The sequence below is a fragment of the Herpailurus yagouaroundi genome, unplaced genomic scaffold, assembly GCF_014898765.1.
Source record: "Herpailurus yagouaroundi ecotype Mexico unplaced genomic scaffold, PumYag 214, whole genome shotgun sequence".
In the NCBI taxonomy this organism is placed as follows: domain Eukaryota; kingdom Metazoa; phylum Chordata; class Mammalia; order Carnivora; family Felidae; genus Herpailurus; species Herpailurus yagouaroundi.
The window spans coordinates 465,171-487,639 of record NW_024412445.1 but is presented as its reverse complement, the minus strand read 5'-3'; the positions used below and the strand labels follow the sequence as shown (position 1 = coordinate 487,639).

At 54.2% G+C, this 22,469-nt stretch overlaps 1 protein-coding gene across 4 annotated transcripts; it reads right to left on the bottom strand.

Annotated features, from left to right (window-relative positions):
• Positions 1-2: 2 nt before the first annotated feature.
• On the bottom strand, positions 3-12,062 carry DBNL (drebrin like). Of its 4 annotated transcripts, none has more exons than XM_040454937.1 (13): positions 11,926-12,062; positions 7,403-7,458; positions 6,062-6,174; positions 5,438-5,512; positions 4,298-4,444; positions 3,472-3,549; positions 3,025-3,179; positions 2,898-2,946; positions 2,578-2,671; positions 1,953-2,048; positions 1,730-1,845; positions 1,344-1,440; positions 3-992 (listed from the first exon to the last, which is right to left on the bottom strand). In XM_040454937.1, the coding sequence occupies exons 1-13, from the start codon at positions 12,006-12,008 to the stop codon at positions 853-855; spliced, it is 1,299 nt and encodes a 432-aa protein (XP_040310871.1). In that variant the 5' UTR covers positions 12,009-12,062; the 3' UTR covers positions 3-852. The 4 variants fall into 4 exon arrangements, with proteins under 4 accessions (XP_040310871.1, XP_040310872.1, XP_040310873.1 ...); XM_040454938.1 differs by having other exon boundaries at positions 2,898-2,943; XM_040454939.1 differs by lacking the exon at positions 11,926-12,062 and adding an exon at positions 11,551-11,676.
• Positions 12,063-22,469: the final 10,407 nt, after the last annotated feature.

Sequence of the window (22,469 nt, the reverse complement as noted above, 5' to 3'; positions counted from 1 at the left end):
ACTGTGGTCACAGCTTCATGTTTATGCCTCTCCCAGGTGGCTGTCTGGCCTGAGGTCTGAGGGTGCACGTGCACACACACACACCTGTACACGCGTCCCACAGACACCCAGGAAGGGGTCTGTTTCCACACGGGGGCATTCAGGCCACAGCAGGGCGGGTCACAACTGGGGCCTGCATGGGGCAATTCTCATCTGAAAGCAGACAGGCCTGGGGCACCTGGGGCGGGACAGCAGGCACAGGCTGGGGCCATTGTGGGGGGTGTGGTACACAGAAGGACGCTCCCATCCCTTCCTTCATACACTCGGGGGCGGGGAGCATGCTCAGCCCCAGCAGAGGGACAGAACTGGGGACACAGGGCAGGGTCCGGAAGGGTGATCTGATGCTGCCCAAACTGTCATGACCTGAGACTTTGGTCATAAACTCTTAAGTTCACTGTTCCCGAGGGTCACTAACAGCTGTAACCACCACTCTTCAGAGCCAAGAGGAAGAGGAGATAAGGAAATGCCCCTGCTCAGACCGCCCAGCTCAGCAGTGCCACTCTCCTCAGGCAGAGGTCACTGAGGGGCTGGCCATGAGCAGGGCTTGGCTCAGTGTCCTCCGTGGGGGTCAAAGGCAAGGCTGGTGGGGCGGGGGCAGGGGCGGGCCAGGAGCTGCCAGAAGCAGGTGTTGGGAATCAGCTGCATTGAGGCGTCTGCGGGAGCCCGAGGGCTCATCTTCTCTGGGGGTCCCATTCTTGGAGGACTGCCGAGCGGCTCTCGAGCCACACACGCCATGTCCCCCGGTTAGAAGGAAAGCACGCCTGGGTGGGGAAGGGAAGGACAGCCTCGGAGCGGCCAGCGGTGGGGGGGTCCTCACTCAATGAGCTCCACGTAGTTGGCGGGAAACATGCCAAAGTGGCCGTCAGGCCCGTAGCCGCGCCACCAGCCCTCGTCAATCACCTCGATGCCCGTGATAAGATTTTCGGGGTCGAAGGAGATCTCTGTGTCGTCGGCTGTGGGAAGGTGAGCCGGAGGGTGAGCCGGAGGCCACACTGGAGCTGGGGGCCTGGCAGCCAGGCCCTCACCTGTCCCGACACCACACGGCAGGCGGCCTCCCAAGGCCTCCACCCAGACTTGCTGGGGGCCCAGCGTCCAGGGTGTACCCAGCCCTCTGGTCACACCTTCAGGCTCAGCGCAGCGCTGGCAGCAGGGATTCACACCAACAGACGTTGGGCAGCTGCCCAGAGGGCACGTGAAGGCCCGGGCTGTGTGGGGCATCCACCCCATCCTCACCCTTCTGGCCCCCCAAGGGAGCCCCCAAAGCCTGTCTCCTGACGTGGGGCCCTGTGGTCTGAGCACATTACCTGCCTGGTAGTCGTACAGGGCCCGGGCACAGAGCCCCTTCCCGCTCAGCCCTGGGTAGTGGTCCATGTGCTCAGAGCCGGCATCTTGCTGCTGCACCTGCCCACGGACGGAGAGAAGAGGAACCTGGGGTCCTAGTTACCTGGCTCGCACACAGAGGGCGGGGGCTGCCGCCGCCCCACCACCCCAACGATGCTCCCCAACGCAGGGCCTCCCACACGGCAAAGTGTGCCAGACAATTCCTCGCACAGGGCTGCTCCGAGACGAAACAAGATAATCCGCACGTAGTGAACCGTTACAAAGTCAGGCGTCCCACGAGTGGTATGGCTGAGGAGGGTGTTTTCTGGGCCCCCTCACAGCCACGCCCCGCCCCACTCAAGGGACCCACCATTGGGGGCTCCTCATAGAGGGACTCCTGCTCTGGGGGCTCCTCATACACAGCTTCCTCCTCTTCTGCCTGCACCGGACACGGTGGCGTGCTGGGCATCGGCTCCTCACAGAGACCTGCAGAGGAGGGCGCAGCCTGCTCTGAGCCCAGGGAGCAGAGGACACCTCCTTGTCCCTACCGCGCCCACATGCCCAGCCTCCCACGGGGAGGCTAAGCGCCTTGCCTGGCCTGGGCCCTGAGGTGGCCTGGGCGGGCTCTCTGCTGAGGTGGGTCTCTGGCTGGGTAAGCTGCTTCTGCAGGAAGGGGCTCCGCAGTTTGCCTGCAGACCAAAGACACACGCATGAGAGCTGACAAATGGGAAGAACAGGCAGTCTCCACCGTTTCTGGGCCCTGTGCTGGCGGACCTGTCCTGGAACAGTGGCTGTCACGCAGAGTGAATGGGGACATAGAGCAACTACAGAAACACCACGGCGCGCGCACACACACATGCACACGCACAGAGCAGTCCTGTTTCCCTGGGGGCCAGAGAGCAGGTGACAGAGGCTCCTGAGGCCAGCTCTGAGCCAATGTGCGAGCTGCAGTACAAGTTTACGGGGCCAGGCTGGAGGGTCTCCCCTCTGAAGCCACACGTGGCCCTGCCCTTCCAGGTCTCTGTGGGACGAGGCTGAGGGCGGGGAAGGGACCCCTGACGCCCAGGCTCCCCTCTCAGAAGCCACTCTCATGAGCACGGGATCTCCCTGCTCATGTGTGTCTGTCATACTCTGACACATCTGTCACCTCAGGGAACCCTGTACTGGGACCCCAGGACCCCTCGGCCGGCCTCTACCTCAGGGCTAGGCCCAGCTTACCTGGCTGGGGGCTGGAGATGGATGTGGTAGACAGGGCCCTCTCCTTCTGTTTGAAAATGTCCCGTGGATGTGCTGGCTGTGGACTGCCAGGGTCCTGGGGGGTGGGGGGAGGGGGGAAGGGTGCGAGTACCTGGCAGTGAGCGTGGGCCCAGGTGCTTTGGGAGGGGCTCCCAGGCCTTGTCTTGGACAACAACTTCTGCCCTTTGAGCTCGTTTCCACCACCACCGAGACACACCCACACGCGCTCCAGGCTCCACTCTGCCCAGCCGGCCACGGGACCCTCCCGGAGACCCCCACATCACTGGACAGACAAGTCTCACCTGCTCCTGTCTGCTCCCCAAAACCACTTCTGGCTGCTCACATGTCCTGCTGGGAGGGGCACAGGGAGGAGCTGCAGCCCGGCTGCCTGCTTAGGACCCTCCCTCTGCCCGCCCTCTGGGCCCTCACCTCTGAGACGCGGCCTCGCTGCCCTGCTCCTCCCGATAGCGCTGCTCCCTGCGGGCGGCCTCACGCAGCTCCCGTTCCCGGCGCTCCCGCTCCAGCTGCTGCCGCTCTTCCTCTGCCCGCCGCTTCTCCTCTCGCTTGCGGTTCTCCTCCTCCTTCTGCAGAGAGAACAGTGCCCGCGGCCCACTCAGCCCCCGCGCCGCAGGCAGACCTGCCCCCTCTCTGAGTCCACCCTGGCGTTCTTGCGAGTGCCGCCTGGGGCGTTGGGGGCCTGTGGCCTGCGTGCAGGGGTGCAGGTGAGTGCCCTCGGGCCCTGTCACTTAACTCCCTCAGCCCAGTCTGACAGCCTATGAACCGGTGCGAACAGGAACGTGTGTCCCAGGGGTTCACTGTGAGAAAAACCAAGGGACAGAGAGGAAGGCACATGTAATCTCTGAAAAGGGCACTCACCTCTGCTTTGGCCCAGAAGCTGTCTTTGCCAACCTTTTTGATCTCAGACATGGCATTGGTCTTCTGGTACACGGAGCCCTGCAGAGGACAGAGGGTTCCCCACTGGACCGCCCACAGAACACGAGCAACAACCTTCAGGATGGTGCCTGGCAGGGCAGGGGCGCTGGCCCTGGGCCTCTCAAGGAGACCAGAACTAAGACAGCCCCATGGCCCTAGGAAACCACCAGGCAAGGAAGCTCTCAACCCCAGGCAACACTGAGGAGGTCTCTGGCTGCACCAGACCCCTGTGGATGGAGGCCAAGGAGGTTCTGAGACCGGCCTCTGGCCATTTCTAGGAGGCTGGTCCACCAGACACAGATAGCTGACTGCACTGGGTGGTGCCCGGGAATCTCCAGACTCCGGCTGTGCATCGGGGGACTGGACCCCCCCCACCTGGCACTAGGACTACAGGCCAGCAGGTGTCTGCCCATCCACTGCCTTACATTCCTCCACGGTGCCCCCCATCCAGGGCTGTGCAGGACACACTGGTGCTGTGGCCTCGAGGGTAACTACACTGTCCCTGCAGAGAGGCTCCAAACAGCTGGTGGGACCAGACAGGGTGGAGGGCTGCTCCTCATGCCCACTAGCACCTGCCCCACCAGGGGGGGCAGCTCCCACTTCTGTTGGCCATCTGCACCTTCATCTGGCTCCGGGGCTGGAAGCTAGGTAGCCAGGAGCCCAGCCCTGTGAGGGATAAACCACCCAGGGCGGGTGCAGCCAGGTGGGACAGGGTAACTGCACACTCCTGACCTGCCCCTGCCCTGCCGCCCGCCCAGGCAGCACTCACCACGGGGGCCTGGGGGCCCGTGTCCTGGAAACGGCCGCTCTCCCTGTGGAAGGCATAGTTGGCACCGGAGGCTCTGGCCACCTTCTGCATGATGCACTCAGGCTCCACGTCCTCCTCGGCCCTAGCATTGATCGTCACATGGGCCCCCTGCAGCAGGAGAGGGTCAGGAAGTGCAGCTCCAGGAGAGGACAGGATGCACACCGCAGTCCACACAGCTCAGACAACTGCCACCCAGGCTCAAGGGCAGGGAACCCTGCTGGGCACCTAGGCACACTCTGCTCATGGCCCACAAACCACCTTGAGGCAAACTTGTACTTGTCCAGTGCGGGCACGAGGTCTTTGCCCTCTGCAGCACTGTCTATGGCTTGTTATGTGTGCGGCACACTCTCTGCTGCAGGCCCAGGTGTTAAAGAGCTCCTTTCTCATGAGCAAAAACAAACTTTAAAAAGAATCTGGAAACTCATTTTCTACAAAAAGCAAGCCACCGACTTCTTGAGAAGTCAGATCCATGACCTCACTCACTGTTAGTAAACACCTAATAAGCTTGGGATCCTCTCTTTCTTTCAGCTCCTAGAAAAGAAAGCGAGGCATACCTGGAGAAGCACTGGCAGAACCAGAAATCAAAGTCCTGAGTCTCTTTGCCGGTAACCAAGAAATGCAAAAAGTTACCTGACAAGCAAACAACAAATGCTTCTGGCACTGAAGGAGGTTCCGCTACAAGGACGGACATAAATACGTGTGGAGACAGGCTGGAGAGGAGCCATCAAAGGGAACGTGCGTGCTGAGGCGGCTGGGCATACACAACTGTTCTCCTCCAGATCCTGACCACACTGACAAACTAAGGGAACCCAAGGCCCTGCCCTGCCCCAGGACCAGCTCCAGCCTGTTCCTCCTGAGCTCAGAAAGGACATTCACCCTTCCTCCCCACTGAAGCCAGCCTGCTAGTGGCTCTGGACGCAGTGTGGCCTCCCACGCACCTGCTGAGCAAGAGCACGGCAGCCTCGGGTCACACCCTCAAGTCCAGACAGAGTACTGGGGCGCGGGACACAATTCCAGCTCTGGCTGCAACTCCTGCTCATGCACACCCAGGAGCCTGGGGGCCTGGCAAACTCTGTGAGGCCCTCAGGGAACAGCCCTCACCTTCAGAAAGCTGGCCATGGTGCTGACGTGGTTGGCGCATGCTCCCTTCCGTACGTCGTTCACACCCTCGCCTGTCTGCAACAAAACACACCCAGCATGACTCACCAATCCCTCCCTGGGGGCTCAGCAGCATCCCTGTGTGTCCCAGCAAAGACAGAGCTGGGACCCTAAAGCAGAGGATAAGGCAAGGCCCACACCTCCAAGTCAAGGAGGTTCTTGTGGCAGGATGACCACCAGCTTCCATGGGCAGGGGGTTGGCTCAGAATTTTCTAGTCCCACCCATCAGTCCTGTGTTCTCAGAGCCTTCTCCAGGCCCCCTGCTCCCTCAGGATGACTACTCTGAAGGGGACACAGGCAAGGGGGTCCTGCGATTGTTTGTACTCCATTTTGTAGGAATAATCCTGGGCTTGGGGGGGAGGCACTGGGAATTCTACGCTAGCCAGGCCCCCATTATCCTTTGGGCCACAGTGACTTAATCTACTGTTGTGTTCCTTCACCACCTCTGAGCTGCCCTGAAGTCAAGTCCTTCTCTGCTCCAATCGTGAATGGCAGAGGAGGAGAAGGAAAGGGAGTTCTTCTGGGTCACACCTGGATGAGAACCGAGAGCCCGCCAGTTCCACATACCCAGTTGATGAGGACAAATTTGGGCAGGCCGGAGTTGGGGTCCTTCACCCTGCAGAAGCCGTACATCACCTTCCCGCTGTTGAGTTCCTCCACCATTTCCTCCAGGCCTCCCTCTGCAGCAGGTCACAGGGAAGTGAGGTGTCCCGCACCTGCTGCCCGCCCTGGCACACTGTCCGCCAGGAGACCAAACCCAAATGGCTCTAAACCAGGGGTTCTCAGTGTCACCTACATCAAAATTGGATTCCTGTGCCCGTCTTCACTGAGCTAACTCACAGGAGCTGGGTGGGACCCAGGATCTGCATTTGTGACAAGGACCCCAGGTGATTTTTTTTTTTTTGTAAGATTTATTTTTGAGAGAGAGAGTGGAAGCAAGGAAGCAGCTTAGAGGGGGACAGAAGATCCCAGGCAGGCTCTGCACCGACAGTGGCGAACTCATGCAGGGCTTAAACCCACGAGCTGTGAGATCATGACCTGAGCTGAAGTTGGACACTCAACCAACTGAGCCACCCAGGCGCCCCGAGGACCCCAGGTGAGTTTTTACATACGCCAGTCTAAAAACCATTCCTATAAAACCCATGGGTAATTCTGTAAGGAAAATCGTCATTTTTGTTACAAACTGGGCATCAGGCTTCCACATGGAGGATCTCTGCAACAATTTTACCGTTGCCTGGACCTACTGAGGGCCCTGGAATAGGCCTGCTGGGAGTCACCTGCCCTACCCATGAGTCTGCTCAGACCCCCAGGCCACCAAGAGGGTCCCAAGCAGGTGGGAACGTCCTTCAGTCACGCTCAGGCTCAGTTCTTAGATCCTCCAAGTGAAGGTAAGGGGATGGGTGATGAGGGCACAGGAGCCATCCTCAGCCATTCTCCTGACACTGAGGCTGTGGTCCTTATCAGCTAGTGAGGAGCTGGGTCGGGTACTTTAGCTATAGGGCCACAGAGACCTGGGACAGCCCTGAGCCCCTACTTGGAGTACGCACAGCAGAGCCCTGTGAGTACCAGTGGAGGCGGTGGTAGGAAATGCAGGCTACTGAACCCTGCACTTCTCCACCACCTGAGGCATCACAGTGCACGTGAGAGCACGGCCAGCAGCGGTCCTTCTAAAGGTCAGGGAGCAGCCCTCACAAGGGAGGGGCTTTCTAGAACAGGTCACCAGAAGCACTTGTATGGCAAGTGGAGAATGCACTGGTGAACATTTGCTGAGTAACAAAGCTGTGTCCAGCTCCCCAACGGTGGTGCTACTGTGGTGTGGGCTGGGGACCCTGATGGCTACCACTCTCTCCCCTCCTCCCACCCTCCTCCCCCACCAGCCTCCTCGCCCCCTCACTTGGTCATACTCACCTCCAGTGCCAGCCACACGGATGTCATTGCTGTTACCCTCATAGGTAAAGAGAGCCCTGAAACAAAACACAGGTGAGCTCTGTAGCCAGTGTGCTGGGTGCCATCTGCCCTTGCCACACCCACCAGAGCTCAGCATGATGGTAACACAGGCCCCAGGCTGGCCCAGAGCCATGGCCTCACCCACAGGGGCTTATCCTGAGAGACAAACTTATGAAGGGGAGCCTACATCTACTGTGAGGGAAACTAAGCTGTAAAGTTTGTTTGTCTGACTTGATTTGAAGGAAGCTCTATGCCCAATGTGGGACTTGAACTCATGACCCAGAGATCAAGAGTCACACACTCTACCGACTAAGCCAGCCAAGTGTCCCTATGCTGGAAAATTTGTTTGGCTTTTAAAAAATTTTTATTTGAGATTGAGAGAGATGTGGGGTGGAGGGGCAGAGAGAGAGGAAGAGAGAGAATCCCAACCAGGCTCTGCACTGTCAGCACAGGGCCGGATGTGGTACTCAAACCCACGAACCGTGACCTGAGCTGAAACCAAGAGTCGGATGCTTAACTGACTGAGCCACCTAGGCACCGTCTGATTAGATTTTAAGGAAGCTCTATGCCCAACGTGGGGGTGGAATTCACAACCCAGAGATCAAGAGTTTTACACTCTGCCAACTAAGCCATTGGAGATGCCCCTAAGCTGGAAAGTTTTATGGCAACTGTCCACACATTCATGTGTGAAATACTCACTTGTCTATCAGGTTTGTGAATTTGAGAAGATAAAAGATACCTGCATATTCCTCAACCCAAAGCCCCCCAAGGAAGAGCACACGAGGCATTTCGGAATGCCGCCCAACACCTTGTGTGTATCTGCTCTGCCTTCTGAAAGCCTGAAGAGTTTCTGGAGCAGATCTCTCTGGGCTTTGGACTCTTCTGGAAAACCCAGAAACCACATGGGCCATGACTCACCATGAAGTCAAGCAAATTCTTTTTTTCGGAGGAGCCTTAACTCTCCACAGGTGACCATAGACCACACCTATCTTTTTCTGTAAGACTAATTATTCACAAGAACTCTGGGAAAAATTTGTCTTTATAAACTTGAGCTCCAGAGGCGTTGAGAAAATATAGCAGATTTTATTATATGTGGGGCATAAAAAGTCCCATGACCAGAACAAAGGTTACCCAAGGAGAACGTTCTGGAACAGGTGGCTTCTCCACAGTCCGCACGGAGCTCAGCCATCAACACCAACTCTGCAGGAGCTCAGCTCCAGGTTGGTGGAACCTGGGGTAGGAATACTGACCCAGCAGACAGCAAGTCAGAGGCAAAATCTGGTCTTGTGCACTACCTCCCCCGCTCTGCGCACAGCTCTGCTGTGGCTGGCCAGACAGGGACTTTGGGGTAAAGAGTCCACAAGGAAGCAAATCAGCCTCCACTCAGCTTCCCCAAGGCCTTGCTAAGGCATCGGGCAGAGCTGCCCAGCCTGAGGAAGTCGGAAGAAAGAAACCCAGACCCAGAAGGTCTGGCTGGCGTGGGGGACACCCCTCCTAGGAGAGAGACATTAAATGGAACACACAGACAAATGGAAAGGATGTGGGAGGAGGGGGACATCCAGATTCTGGTGACCGGAGTCCTGGCCAGCCCTCTTCCTGGAAGAAGCCTGGATGTTTGAAGCCACCAAGCCCTGGCTGCAAAAGACAGGGACACCGGACACACTGCAGGGAGCAGAGACTTCTGCTCAGTGCAGCTCTCCCAAGAAGCGACCCAGCAGCTAGTAAGAGCCAAGCTCCATGCCTGTTGCCTGCCCTCCAACTTGACCCCCCCATACCCTGGGCTCCAGCCCAAGCAATCTTCTTGAATGTTCCCAGATCAGACTCATTCTCACATTCAACTGACTTCCATCCTTTTTTCAAATCACCACGGAAAAGCAGTATGCTGGCCTGTGCACAGCACAAGGACTGTGGTGCGCTGAGCACCTTGTAACTCAAACCATCCCTTCTGACACATGTACTGAGAACCTGCCGCTTGTGGTGATGGGCACAAAGCTTCGGATATGTCCAAAGAGGCCCTTCCATGAGCATGGAAGTCACCTTCTAATGGGAGACAAGAAAGAAACACACTGTCAAGAATGTACCGTCAGGCAGTGATGTGGGTACAAGAGGTCAACAAACATGACTCCATCTAGGAGAACAACCTGGGGAAGCAAGAAAAAGATCCAAGATTGGGAGCTGACATGCCTGCCCCCCACCCCACCCAGCTTCGGGTCCCAGCCCAATGCCACCCACTCTGCATGTGAAACCTTTCGTGACCTGCCTCTTCTTGCTGATACCCTCCACAGCACTCTGTGCCCTTCCCAGTCCAGTCTCACCCAAGCACTGAGTGCACATGGTAGCCCTACACCAGGGACAGACAGGCCCTATTCCTCCTGGTGAAGAGAAAGGTGACAAGAAAAACCATGTGTCTGGAGACAGTCACCCAAGAGACAGAAAGTGTGAGTGCATCAGGGACTGGGGAATTGAGGAAGGCCTCTCCATGCTGAGAAGTCTGGGGAGACCCCCTGGGATGATGAGGGTGCTAGAAAGGAGAAGCAGCAAGAGCGAGGGCTCTAAGGAGGAACCAGCTCACATGTTTGAGGAAGAGAAAGAAGGCCACAGCGGTGGCAAACAGGTGTGGCCCCAGTATGCTAAGGGGGAGGGGTGGCAGGAGGGGTCAGGAGCTAGCTGCACAGGGCCTGCGGGCCGAGGTAAGGGGTCTGGGCTTTATTTCACATGAAACAGGAAGCCGCTCAAGTTTATGCACAGAAGTAACACAATCTAGGTATTTTTTCAGCTGAGTGGGGTCTACCACATGTACCTGTTGAGATACTTAATGGCTGTGGCAGTGGGAGCACAGGCTGGCTGGTCACATGGTGAGGGGAAAGAGGCTTAGCACCCTCCTCAGGGACAGAGAGGTGGGGAGGGGAAGTTTCAGAGCAGGGTGGTGGCAGACAGCTCTGAGAAGCCTAAGGAAAAGTTGGGAGCGTGGGAGGCCTGAACTGCCAACTGGGCTGTGGGACATCATCCCCAAACCAGTGGAAACTGAGACTGAAGAGAGACCTGGAAGGAAGCCAGAGGGAGGCCCAGGAGTCCCTTAGGTAAGTCATCAAGGGCTATAGCACGTCCTTAAGAGCACACAAGATAGCAAGACCCTAGCTGAGCAGGACTGGAGAGGGGCAAAGATGGTTCCGGGGTTTAGAGTCAGGTGGCCTCATGTGGATGTCAAAGGGGGCACTTGGCAATACTGTCAGCAGGGTCTGGAGTCACAGCAGAGGGCTAAGGGCTCTCTGGGAGTAGGAGAGAGGTGGGGTGGGGGCTAACATCTAGAAACTCTTAGGCTTAAAAAGAAGTACATGATTTGCAGGTGAACTTCCTAAGCATAATGAAGCCGCGAAGGCAGAGAAATCCCACGGTTAGCAGACACCCTTCCTCACTAATTAGATGTGCTTCAAACAGAGGAGCTGCTTGGCTCCCCTGCAAAAGTGTGCACGAGCCCTGGGCAGGGAGCCCACGTCAACTCTGCCCCAGAGCCTCTGCTGACCCAGGCAGCTTGTGTTCCCAAGCTCTCCCCGAGAAGGCTGAGGGCTGGAGGAAAGAATAGAATGTTCCCCGTGCCACAACAGCCCACGGTAGGAAAGTGCTCTGTGTTGGGCACCAGGAAGAGCAGAGATGGGGAAGCAGCACCGGAGCGGTGCAGAGACCAGCCTGTCGCTGCAGCCTGTCCCAGGGGGCCCTGCCCCCGCCAGGAGCAAAGGCTCCCCAAAGCCGGTCACCTTAGTTCATCACACTCAGCATATTTCCTTAGTACCAGAAGTGCTCAAAACTGGTCAGCGAAAACGGTTCAGGCAAAGGGGAAAGTGATGGAGAATGACCGCGCGGTACTCCCGGTCTGCCGCCCAAGGCTACCCCAGAGCCCTCGGACAAAGGCTGCCGGTACCGTAAAACCCCAGCAACTGCATGAGGGGTACTGGACACTGACGGCCCACTGGAAGCTGTCACGAGGAGGTGGACGGATGAGGAGGGGTCTCCTTCCAGACTGGTGGCCGACAGTTTCGTTCGTGTCCGCGCGGCTCAAGCACGGGAAGGACTATTCTCGGAGAAAGGGAGGTTCTGAAATCCACACTCACAGAGCCCGGGGGACCCGAACGCCTGACCTCCTGGGAAGGCTCCCATTCCCAGACGGGCTTCCGGCCGCCCAGGGCCTCATCCCTGCAGTGGGAGCTGGGGAGACGCTCCCTCCGACGGCTGCGGAGATCCCCTTTGTGTGGGGACTGCCGTCCGCCGCAGCCCGGCGCCGAAGCCAACATGGAGGCCGGCGGAGGGGGGGAGCTGGGGCGGCGCGGGCCCCCCACGCAAGGCGGGGCTGGCGGGACGGCGGGTGACGACGGTGCGGACGGCACCTCACAGGGAGCGGCGCAAGTGTGGCTGAACCGGGAGCCCCAGCCCACCCGTGGCCCCTGGCCTCCTGCCCCCCGCCCGGCCCGCTCCCTCCTGGCGCCCACCAGTCAGTCGGGGACTTCTCGGTGACCACCCGCACGTAGGCGTCTTGCAGCGCCGGCCCATTCCGGCTCAGGTTCGCAGCCATGGCCGGCCCTTTCAGTCCCCGCGCCGCCGCCGCCGCCGCCGCTTCCGGGCCCCGCCCACTCCGGCGGCCTGGAAGCGGCAGCGTCTTCGCGGCCGGAAGCCCCGCCCCCACAGCAGGAAGCCCCGCCCCGCGGCCGGAAGCGGAAGCACTGCGGGCGGGGCCGATGGGAGAAGGTGTGGCTGGCAGAGAAGATAGAGGGCGTGTCCTTTGTGCGGCCGAGTGGCGGAGGAGCCCAAGCCCGGCCCCCATAGCTGCACTCACGGAGGACCGTGCATATCTCTCCTCTCTTGTTGCAGTCAGTGCCCTGTTTTCAGAATCTTGGGCTCACCTTTCCCGTGGGCTCGGTCTGTGAATGGGTGAAGCGTGAACGCATCGATGCGTGCGCGAGTAAACTCGAGGTGCTGCTGAGCTGCCTCCACCTCGCCTGCACTTTGTCCTCTTGTTGGTTAAGGACAGGGTACGGAGGGAACCCCGCTGGCCTCCCTGCACAGACGGGCCCCGGGGCCACCCCACGGCCCTGCGCAGGTGCACGCAGCCTCTAGGGTTTCGGAGCAGCAGCACCACGCGTGTCCTGTGCGCTCGGGAAGCCCTCCCGCAGGGTCCTGAGCAGCATCCCAGCGCGCTCCTATTCTGCACCCATTCTGTGAAACGTCACCCAAGCCGGCCAGCGAAAGACTAAATAGCTTCGTGGCAGTTCGGGTCAGGACTTGCTGCCGAATCAGTTACTGAAATCTTAAGGTGTTTGGGGTCTGATTGTGTAGATAAAGGCTCGTGAACTTTATTTGGACACAAACTTGTTCATCGGTTATGTCCGCTTTTACTTCTGTACATTCTGTCATTGCTGCTTGCCTTACAGGCAGAAGTTCTGGCATCTCATGGGCAGAGCGGCAACCCCCCCCCCCCCGCCCAGTCTTTCCTGGGTCTTCTCTGATGCAAGGGTGCAGCTTTCCCCATTTCTCCACTTTGACTTCACTGCTGTGTTTGCATCAGAAAAGCGAGCTCTAGCAACGGGAGGCCTCGGGGGTCTCCCAACTCTCTCAATTTCTAAGTCTTCTTTTCTTCAGTAACGTCTCCACTGCCCTTGTTTTTCCGTCACACCCCCTCAGGTGACTTTCTGCTCCATCCCAGGCTGTCGCCCTCCATGTTCAGGGAAGTTCAGCCCTCAGTCTGACTATCCTGCCTTCTTCCTTTTGGCCCCAATGCATCTTTTTTCTTCTTTCTCTGGGAATATTCTCTATTTAAACATGTCGTAGTTCCCAGTTTCTTCAGTCACCTAGCTGATAAGCCCCACATAGGGTCCTTGGACCCTTAAGAGGTCTGGGAGCACTTTTCAACATTTTAGTCAACTTGGAGAGGACCTACCAGCTTGAAAAGAGGCAGGTCTCTTTGTTCCGGAAGTAGATCCGCTCAGTGTGCTAACCAGGTGCATCTACACTGAAGGGAAAAGCAGGAAGACACGGGCTCCATGAGAGAAGGTTATTAAGGAGTGTTCCCTGGTGTGGAAAGTTGGGGCACCAGGATTCTGTTTTCTGCTCTAGGGTATGGGAGCCTATTTCCACTTGACAGGCCAGGAAAGGCCTGGATATGGGATGGGGAGCACAGCTGTGGCAGGTCTGAGAAGAAGTGCTCCAGGCAGAGGGAGCAAGATGTGTTGGAGCTGCGAGGCGGGATCCAGCCTAATGATGGGCTGAGGATGGAGCATGAGGATGGAAACTGGGACCAGGAGGACCCTGTGAGTCAGGGAAGGGCTTGGCACTTTATTCTAGGTGTAACTGAATCCCTGGCAGGCTTTATGGAGAGCAGTGTGATCAGGTGATTTTTTTTGAACAAAATTATAGTGTTTACTATTTATTTTGAGAGAGAGAGACAGCCCGACACAGGGCTCCATCTCAGAAACCGTGAGGTCATGACCTGAGCTGAAACCGAGTCGGATACTTAACCGACTGAGCCATCCAGGCACCCCAGAAGGAGACATTTTTTAAAGAAATCAAGAAGCTGCTACTTGGTCTGATAGAGGATTTTTACAGATTCTCCATAGCTGTCTGGTTTTGTTAGTAATAAAATCTGTCAACAGGGAAAAACCAGAGTGGGGGCTGATGAGGCCAGCGGACTGGCCAGGGGGAACAGCAGGTATTTCCTCCTTCACCAGCAGACAGCACACAGCTCTGGGCTGCCGTTGTGGGGAATGGCAGTCACATCTTCCATTTGTCAGAGGACCATCTAATCCAGGTCCAACCTTCACCCAGCACTGCTGGGGAGGAAGCAGGTGGCACAATGAGAAGGGCCAGTGGAAGAACAGAGGCACAGGATGGGGGTGGGTGGGTGAGGGTCCATGGTGACCTCCAGGCTCTTTCTCAGCACCACCTCCCACTGGGTACCTGCTACAGACCTCAAGCAGAGAGCTCTGCAGAGCAGTTCCCCAAGTGCCTTTCTGGCCCTTAAAGACACTTGCTCTCGAATTGCAGAAATCTGCCCAACCCTGAGCACTTGAAGTGAAGTGGCGTGGCGTCCCATGCATTGATGTAGTGCTCAGGGTCAGCGGCTAGGCCTGTTGGACATTTGTGTCCCAGCGTTTTAATCCCCTGTCAGAAAATCTGGACTTGTGCCATAGTCTTAGAACTGCTGGGTCTTCCTGGAGCTTGACAAAGGGCCAGGATCTCGGCACCACCCCCTAAACGCAGACGCTTCTGGCCAGAGTTAATAGACTTCCACTCGTGGTAGATTGGTTGCTTAAGATCATGCAGCTTCCTGATCTATCTGGTCCACAGGGAAGAACAGCACATCCCCCCAAAGGTGGGTTTTTGGATCTGCTCCCCAGTTGCTGGCCTGGGACTCACCTTGGAAATATAGCATTTGGACAACAGTGCACCATGGTGAGTCTTAAAATAAGGTTTTGGCCTAAGAAGCCTGTTCTTGAGGCTGACTGGAGCCCTGGAAGGCATGATAAGCAGACAAGTTCCCCAGGGGGAGAGAGTCCAGGGGATGTGCCAGAGAGACTGTGGGCCCCTGTCCAAGCAGCCTGGCAGGTATAGAGCACAACTCAGGCTTGCAAAGGGTGAATGATAACTTACACTGTGGACCTGAGAGCATTGCCTTCACTCTCTCTGCTCCATTTCTCCAGCAGAGAGAGCAGGCTCAGGAAACTGACTGGACTCAGAAAGGTCACCAGATTCCTGGGTCTTAAGCTGTTGTGCTTGAACATGGCACCCGTGGTCTCAACACCAACCTGAACCTAGATTCTCCCTCTCTGAGCTTCTGATTGGTCTCTGAAATGTGAACTTGCTGTGAGGTACAAGGTGGCCATTGTCTGAAGTGGCAGAGCCATGCTGAGAAGCTTCCTAGGAGGTATGGTGACAATGGCATTCTTCTCCTCTATTAAGATTTGTCATTTGGCTTAAGCAGAGAACAAAGGGATAGCAAAGAGAAACATTTAAAAGACAGTTCTCACCATGGTGAGGCAGGGAATAGGGCCATGGAATCCAAAAGGTAGCCTTGTGGTAACAGAGGACCCCCCCTGGGGACCCCCACAACGGACTCCAACCAGGCTCCGACTGCTGCCTGCTTTGCTCAGGAAGTGGTGGTGTGACTAAACTCAGTAATCTCACTAGAGTGCTTCAGCAGTGAAACTGTGCTATAACTTGGGAGCTGCTGGAGCAAAGCAGCCCCCTGTGGTCACCTTGATCTCCAGGTCCAAGGTCTGGAGGCTTCCTTCCCAACTCCGCGGGTCTGCAAAGCCCCCTTCTGGCCTTTGATCGCAGAACTTGACTGCTTCTCCGCCCACCACCCTCTCTCATGAGAGGTGAGGCCAAGGCTCCTGTGTGGCTCATGGTGATGAAAAGGCAGAAGGGGTGACAGCCTCACCCATGGTGCTCACCTCCTTCCAGTGCAGAACAGAGAGCAGACCTGATGCAGAGGGGATGCTGCCACTTCTCAAACACTTGTGGCTGATACGAGTGAGGGGAACAGACCGCCTTGAGCGAAGACGGTCACACAGAGGAGGTGAGTGCTGGGCTGGGGGTTCCTGGTGGCTCCATATAACCATCTGCCGTGGGAGATGAAAATGCCACAGGCCTCCTCCCTCGCTCTCTCCTGTTCTACCGCGTGGGTGCATGGGGATGGGGGAGATGCACAGAGATCACTTGGGATGGTTCTAGGCTGTCTGGCACATGGACTCCAGGGCACAGCTTTGGAGCCCCGCCACTGGCGTGAGTCAGTGCCACCATCGGCAGCCGTGGAGCAGGCATGGCTGCCTCCTGGGGGTCAGGTAAACGTGGGCATTTGTCCTCATGACTGTAAGGAGATTTGGTGCCACGACACTAAGTAAGATTTGTAGTCAAAGGAGGCAATGAACAAAATAATTTTTGGTATGTCTAAAAATCTCATAGTAAGTGTTAAATAAATACACTTTATGTATTTATTTTTAAATGTTTATTTATTTTTGAGAGAGAGAGAGAGAGAGAGAGAATATCCCAAGCAGGCTCTGTGAACAACCTGAGTTGTTCTGTGTGACGTCCCAGTAGTCACGGAAGGGTTCACTCTGCCCACCTACTGGCCTAGCAGCGCCAGACTTCACTGCTCTAGGGCCTTGTTGCCCTGCTCTGCTGAACACCACGCTCCATTCACCTCAGCTGCTCTGTCTCAGGAGCCCTGCTCAGTCATAAGGAAAGGGAACTTGGAACATTCCAGTAACTTGTCCAAGGTTACAGAGAGTCCTAACCTAAGGGCAGGGCTCCTGTGTGCCACCTCTCTACCTCCCCTACTGCCCTCCCCACCACAAGGGTGTGGCACATCCCGGGGCTCTGGGGGTGACTAAGGACACGGGGGTCATTCTCAGGGTATGGTAAACCCGGGGTGCAGGGCTCGTGCACGTACATGGCTGACATTCTTCCTGACCCAAATTCAGCCTGAAACAGCTCATCCTCAAAGACCCTCCTGATGCCACCTCACGTGTCTGAGCATGCTGAGCATTGCAGTGACCCCCACCTCCCTAGCTATCCTGTACTTCTCCCAGTCCCCACCAAATACGGTTGGCCACGGTGAGATTATTTGCACCACGGAAACCAGCACGCATGACAACTCGGGGCCATGTCTCACGCCAGAGGGCTGGCTTTCAAACACCCACCAGAATTCCACCGGCCAGTTGTAATAAGTAACGTGTCTAAACGGGGTACCCGTGCTCAGTAAGCAGAGTTGTCATGGCAGCAGTGAATGTGGGGAACTAAGGTCATGCAAGGGGACCTGTGGACACACTCAGAAGTGCAGTGTGGCCCCAGACACTTTTCACACGGCAGTTTCTTTCCTGCTCACTTGTGCTCCCAGGGCGTTGCTTATATTCTATGCATGAGCAGGTTGGCTCCTTGATGGAAGGTCTGTTAGGGCAAGTCCTGGGGAGACCATGAGAGCCATGGGGGCAGGGAAAGCTGGCGGTCCCGGCTGGTTCCCCCTGACTCCAGGGGTTTCTGAACAGCATGGGCTGTTCCCTGTCCAGAGAATGCACCTCCCTCTTTGGTGTTGTGGAGAGTGGATACTAAGACTTAACCATTGCTGAAAGGCCAGGAGTGGTCTCCATTGATAAACTCCAACCAATACTGAGGAGTTTCGAATGCTAACTGGCATTTCAAAGAATGGTGTGATTTGAAAGAAACTAGTTCCCATGTGTCGCATTTCTGTGCTTATCTAATGCGGTTGGAAGACCCAGGTCTGAGTCCCAGCTCTACCACTGGGAAGATCACTGTGACCTCCTTGGGCCTCGGTATAATTATCTGTTAAGTTGTAATTCTAACACTGGCTGGCCAAGTAGGCAGCACTTTCGGATGACTATACGTTTTGTAGTGTGTATAGCACGCACAAGTGTTCCCAGCATGGAATCCGGGAAGACAGCGCGTACAGGACGCACTGTGAACACAGGTGAGGAGTGTGTAGAAGGTATCTGGTACCGGAGGAAGAAACCGGTAGCACTGGTGGCCCCAGCGAGAAGTGGACGGCTGGGGGCAGGAGCAGATGTGAGGCTTTCTCTGCAGATCTTTTTGTACCTTTTGAGTTTTGAACCATGGGAACTTACTACTTATTCAATACATATGTAAATAAAATATTTGATTAATTGTAAAGGACTCCACACGTTATGACTGTATAGTAATGATTGTTATACATAACAAAGATGATAAACCTAAGTCCTGAAACCGGGAAAGGCTAAAAGCACAAGGGTATCACCCGGGAAAAATAGTTGAGCAAACCTTTGGACACACTCAATTCTTTTACTGTTTCATCGAACCCAAGATGCCATCCAATTAAGATACAATTTTATTTTGTGTATAACTAAGAAAGAAGGCACATGGCAATTAAGATTGAGCACTCTCTTTATACATGAGACATTTAATTTAATGTAATTTGGGGTGTCTGGGTGACTCCGTCAAGCATCCGACTTCAGCTGAGGTCACGATCTTGCAGGTCATGAGTTGGAGCCCCACGTTGGACTCTGTGCTGACAGTTCACAACCTGGAGCCTACCTCAGATCCTGTGTCTCCCCCTCTCTCTGCCCCTCTCCCGCTAGTGCTGTCTCTCTCTCAAAAAAAATTATATATATATATATATATGTATATACACATATATATATATACATATATATATATATGTGTATATATTTTAGTGTGAGCAGGGTAGGGGCAGAGGGAGAGAATCTTAGCAGGCTCCACACCCAGCATGGAGCTTGATCTCACCACCGTGAGATCATGACCTGAGCTGAAATCAACAGTTGGAAGCTTAACCAACTGAGCTATCTGGGCGCCCTACTTTTAATTTTATTTTAAAATTATTTTTTGAAAGAACAACTTTTAAGCTCTTGGGCATAGGTTGTTAATATTATTTTTAAGATCAAGTATCACTTTGCATGCAGAAAAAGAAAAAAAAAAGGAACAAGAAGGGAAATAAATAAATCGATTGTATCCATTGAGTCTAAAGCTCACCCTGGGTCATGGATGTTCTGTCAATCATCCTCTGTGCCTTCCAGGCAATGCCATGTGGAAATTTTTACAGAGTCCTTCATTATTCTTTCCCAAGTTTCCTTCCATGCCATCGAGACCCATTCTGCAAAGCCCTGTGATACACAACCTCTCTGCGCAAACCTCAGCAAGCACAGGGGACCCAGCCTCCCTGACCTGAGAGCTGGTGATACCTTTCTTTCTGGGGCCTGTGGAGCATTTGGTTGGCGTGGAAACAGGTGATTGCAATCCTTCCTCCAACAACAAATATCTGTTCCACTAACACAAAATGTATTCCCTACTCGTCTGTTTCTGTGCCTATGTTTACAAAAGTTTTTCTTTCTAGTACTAAATCACAGTATCTTTCTGAAGACATTTTTAAAGCAATTAAACTCAATACACCAACCATGAATTTGCCTCAGTAGTCACTGCCATGACCAGCTCACACATACAGATGGTTACAATTAAGTTACCACTGCTGCCTGGCTGACAGCAATTTTAAGAAGCATCGCAATTTCAGGGATGTGAAAGTGTGAAAAAACATTCACTGTAGAATAGATGAAATATGGTGTTATCTATACTTCCCTGATTGTGCAAGTTCTCCAAAGAACAATTCAATCAGAAAAAAGTTAACGAAACTTTTTGGAAAAGATAAATCAAGTATTATGCAGTCATTGAAAATTAGTTTCTAAATACTACAGAGTAACAGGAGAAAAGGTCATGGCATTAAGGAAAAAAGAGAGGAATGGGCAGAATATAAAATTCGGTGTACCATGTGACTACGACAATCAGAAACATGTGCATGGCAAAGAGACTTGAATGGAATCCATCAAAATGTTAACCACAGATACCTCATGGGGCTATAGATGACTTTTTAAAAAACTGCATTTTGGGGAATTTTCTAAATTTTCTCTAAAGGACATGTATCGCTTTAGAAAGCAAAAAATATTGTCATTAACTATCAATTGTCCTATAAACATAAACCTAATTCTGCCACATATATCACTGTCCCTATTAAAGACATTTAGAAATATTACATGGACACATACTCAAATTTTTATTTTATTTATTTATTTATTTATTTTTAATTTTTTTTTAACGTTTTATTCATTCTTGAGACACAGAGAGACAGAGCATGAACGGGGGAGGGTCAGAGAGAGAGGGAGACACAGAATCTGAAACAGGCTCCAGGCTCTGAGCTGTCAGCACAGAGCCCGACGCGGGGCTCGAACTCACGGACCGCGAGATCATGACCTGAGCCGAAGTCGGACGCTCAACCGACTGAGCCACCCAGGCGCCCCCATACTCAGATTTTTAAAATGGGCGTTCTTGTTTGCACATAAAATAACTGAAGTAATATTTTTCCAATAAAGTGAAACATCATCTACAAATATTTAGAAGTTTCTAAAAAAGGGATGACGTTGGTTGGCAAAGGCTGTGGGTTGGGAGGTGAGGGGGCAGCCAGTAGAGGCCCCTCTCTTGACCCTGGCTTCATAGTGCTGCTGGTGTCCACTCCCCTTCTTCCTGAAGAGCTCCTGTTCAGTTTGGTCCCTCAGGAGAGGGAAATTCACCCTTTTCAAGTTCGTCTTTCCCACAGCCGTGTTGTTTCTCCCATGACTTGCTACGTAATATGTGAAATGAAAACGCAGGGTCTCTTGTTCAATAATTATTAAGAATTTCAAGCTGGTGACTGCAGACCATTAAACCAAGGGCAGGACCCTTCATCATAAGGGCCCTGTGACCCCTGTATGGGTCACATCCCTACAAGGCCAGGTCTGGTTCCTTCTTTCAGTGATTCCTTTCAAGGAAGTTCTCCCTCACCTTATGACTTCAGTCACCTGTGTCTGTGGTTGCCACCTCATCCTCATGCCCCAAACTTGTTCCTACCGGTTCTCCTCTTACAGATCATATCAGCCTCCAAGTTCCAACCTGTAGGGTCAGATCACACTGCTCATCTCGCCCATCCTGTTCCCTGCCCTCAAGATTTCTATCTTCACACTTAGGCAAGGACACACCATCCACCCAGGGGCCCATCTGGGGCCTCCCTCTCTTCCATCACATTCTTCCTCAAGTCCAGTCCACTCCATCTCTGCCATGCCATCCAAGCCCTGCCCTGGCCTTGGTGTCTGTTCCCTACTCAGTAACTGGAGCCAAGTCTTTGGGGGGCTTTCACTCTAAGCCCCTCTTACTCCAGCCCACAATGCAACCACCAGTGTTTTTTTATCACACAGATCTCAGCATATCATTCACCTGCCTCCAAGTCAGTCCTAGGAAGGCAGATGACCCCTTTTAGAGAATAATTTGCCAAAAACATTCCTTTTTGGAGAACTATTTACAAAAAATGAGTCATACCCTTAGAGACTGTGTAATTCCATATCTAGCAATGAAACCTAAGCTCAGTGCACAAGATGCCTGTCAAAGCATTATTTAGTTTATGAAGAATTCAGAATATCAGTGGCAGTTAAGTCACTTTGAGTGCTTGGTGTGTGCCAAGTACTTGCTAAAAGTGTATCATCTCATTTAACTTTCTATATAAACGTGGGACACAGAGGCTGGGAATGATTGGTGCCTTGCCTGAGGTCCCACTGGAAGTGACCTCATGCCCTATCCCACCCCGGGGGGACACCCACACCCATGCATTTAGTTACTATAGGTAATGGTAAAATAAGTTACTGGAATGTTAACCTTTAAAATTGGTCATGAATACTATTTCACAACATGGAAAATGGTCACTTTAAAGGCTATGAGAAAAAGTGGAATACAAAATATGCTACAATGACTTATTTTTTTAAAAGCTTATTTTTGAGAGAGAGAGAGAAAGAGAGAGAGAGAGAGAACAAATCAGTGGGGAGAGGCAGAGAGAGAGGAAGACAGAATCTGCAGCAAATTCCAGGTTCTGAGCTGTGAACACAGAGGCCCGTGCGGGGCTTGAACCCACTAACCGGAGATCATGCCCTGAGCAGAAGTCGGACCCTTAATGGACTGGGCCACCCAAGTGCCCCTACAGTTATTTTTTAAAAAGTATGGTAAAGACTGGTAGCAGATATGCTAGACTGTCAACAAATGGTAAGGTAGCGAAATCGGAAATACTTTTTCTTTCTATTGCTGTACACGTTCCAGATTCTAATCTACTGAATGCCTACAGGGACTCCCAGTTACCTGCAGGAGAAAAAGTTATCCCAGCACTGCCTCTAAGGCCAGTCCCGCCAAGCCACTCCCTTCCCGCTTCAAGCCACGCCGCGCGGGCTCCCGGTGGCCGAGGGCGTCTGTGTCCCTTTTCTCCACCTGCAGAATCCCTGCTTATCCTACGGATCCGGTTCCAATCTCGACTCCCCGGCCAGCCCCCCAGACACCCCTACAAGGGCAAGCCCTCCTTGTTCAGGGGACTCGCCACCAGGCGACCTGAGAACAGCGATGCAGGTTCCGCAAGGTCGCAGCAAGGGCCGCGGGCGAGAGGCCCCTTCCTCTGGCCCCGCCCCGCCAC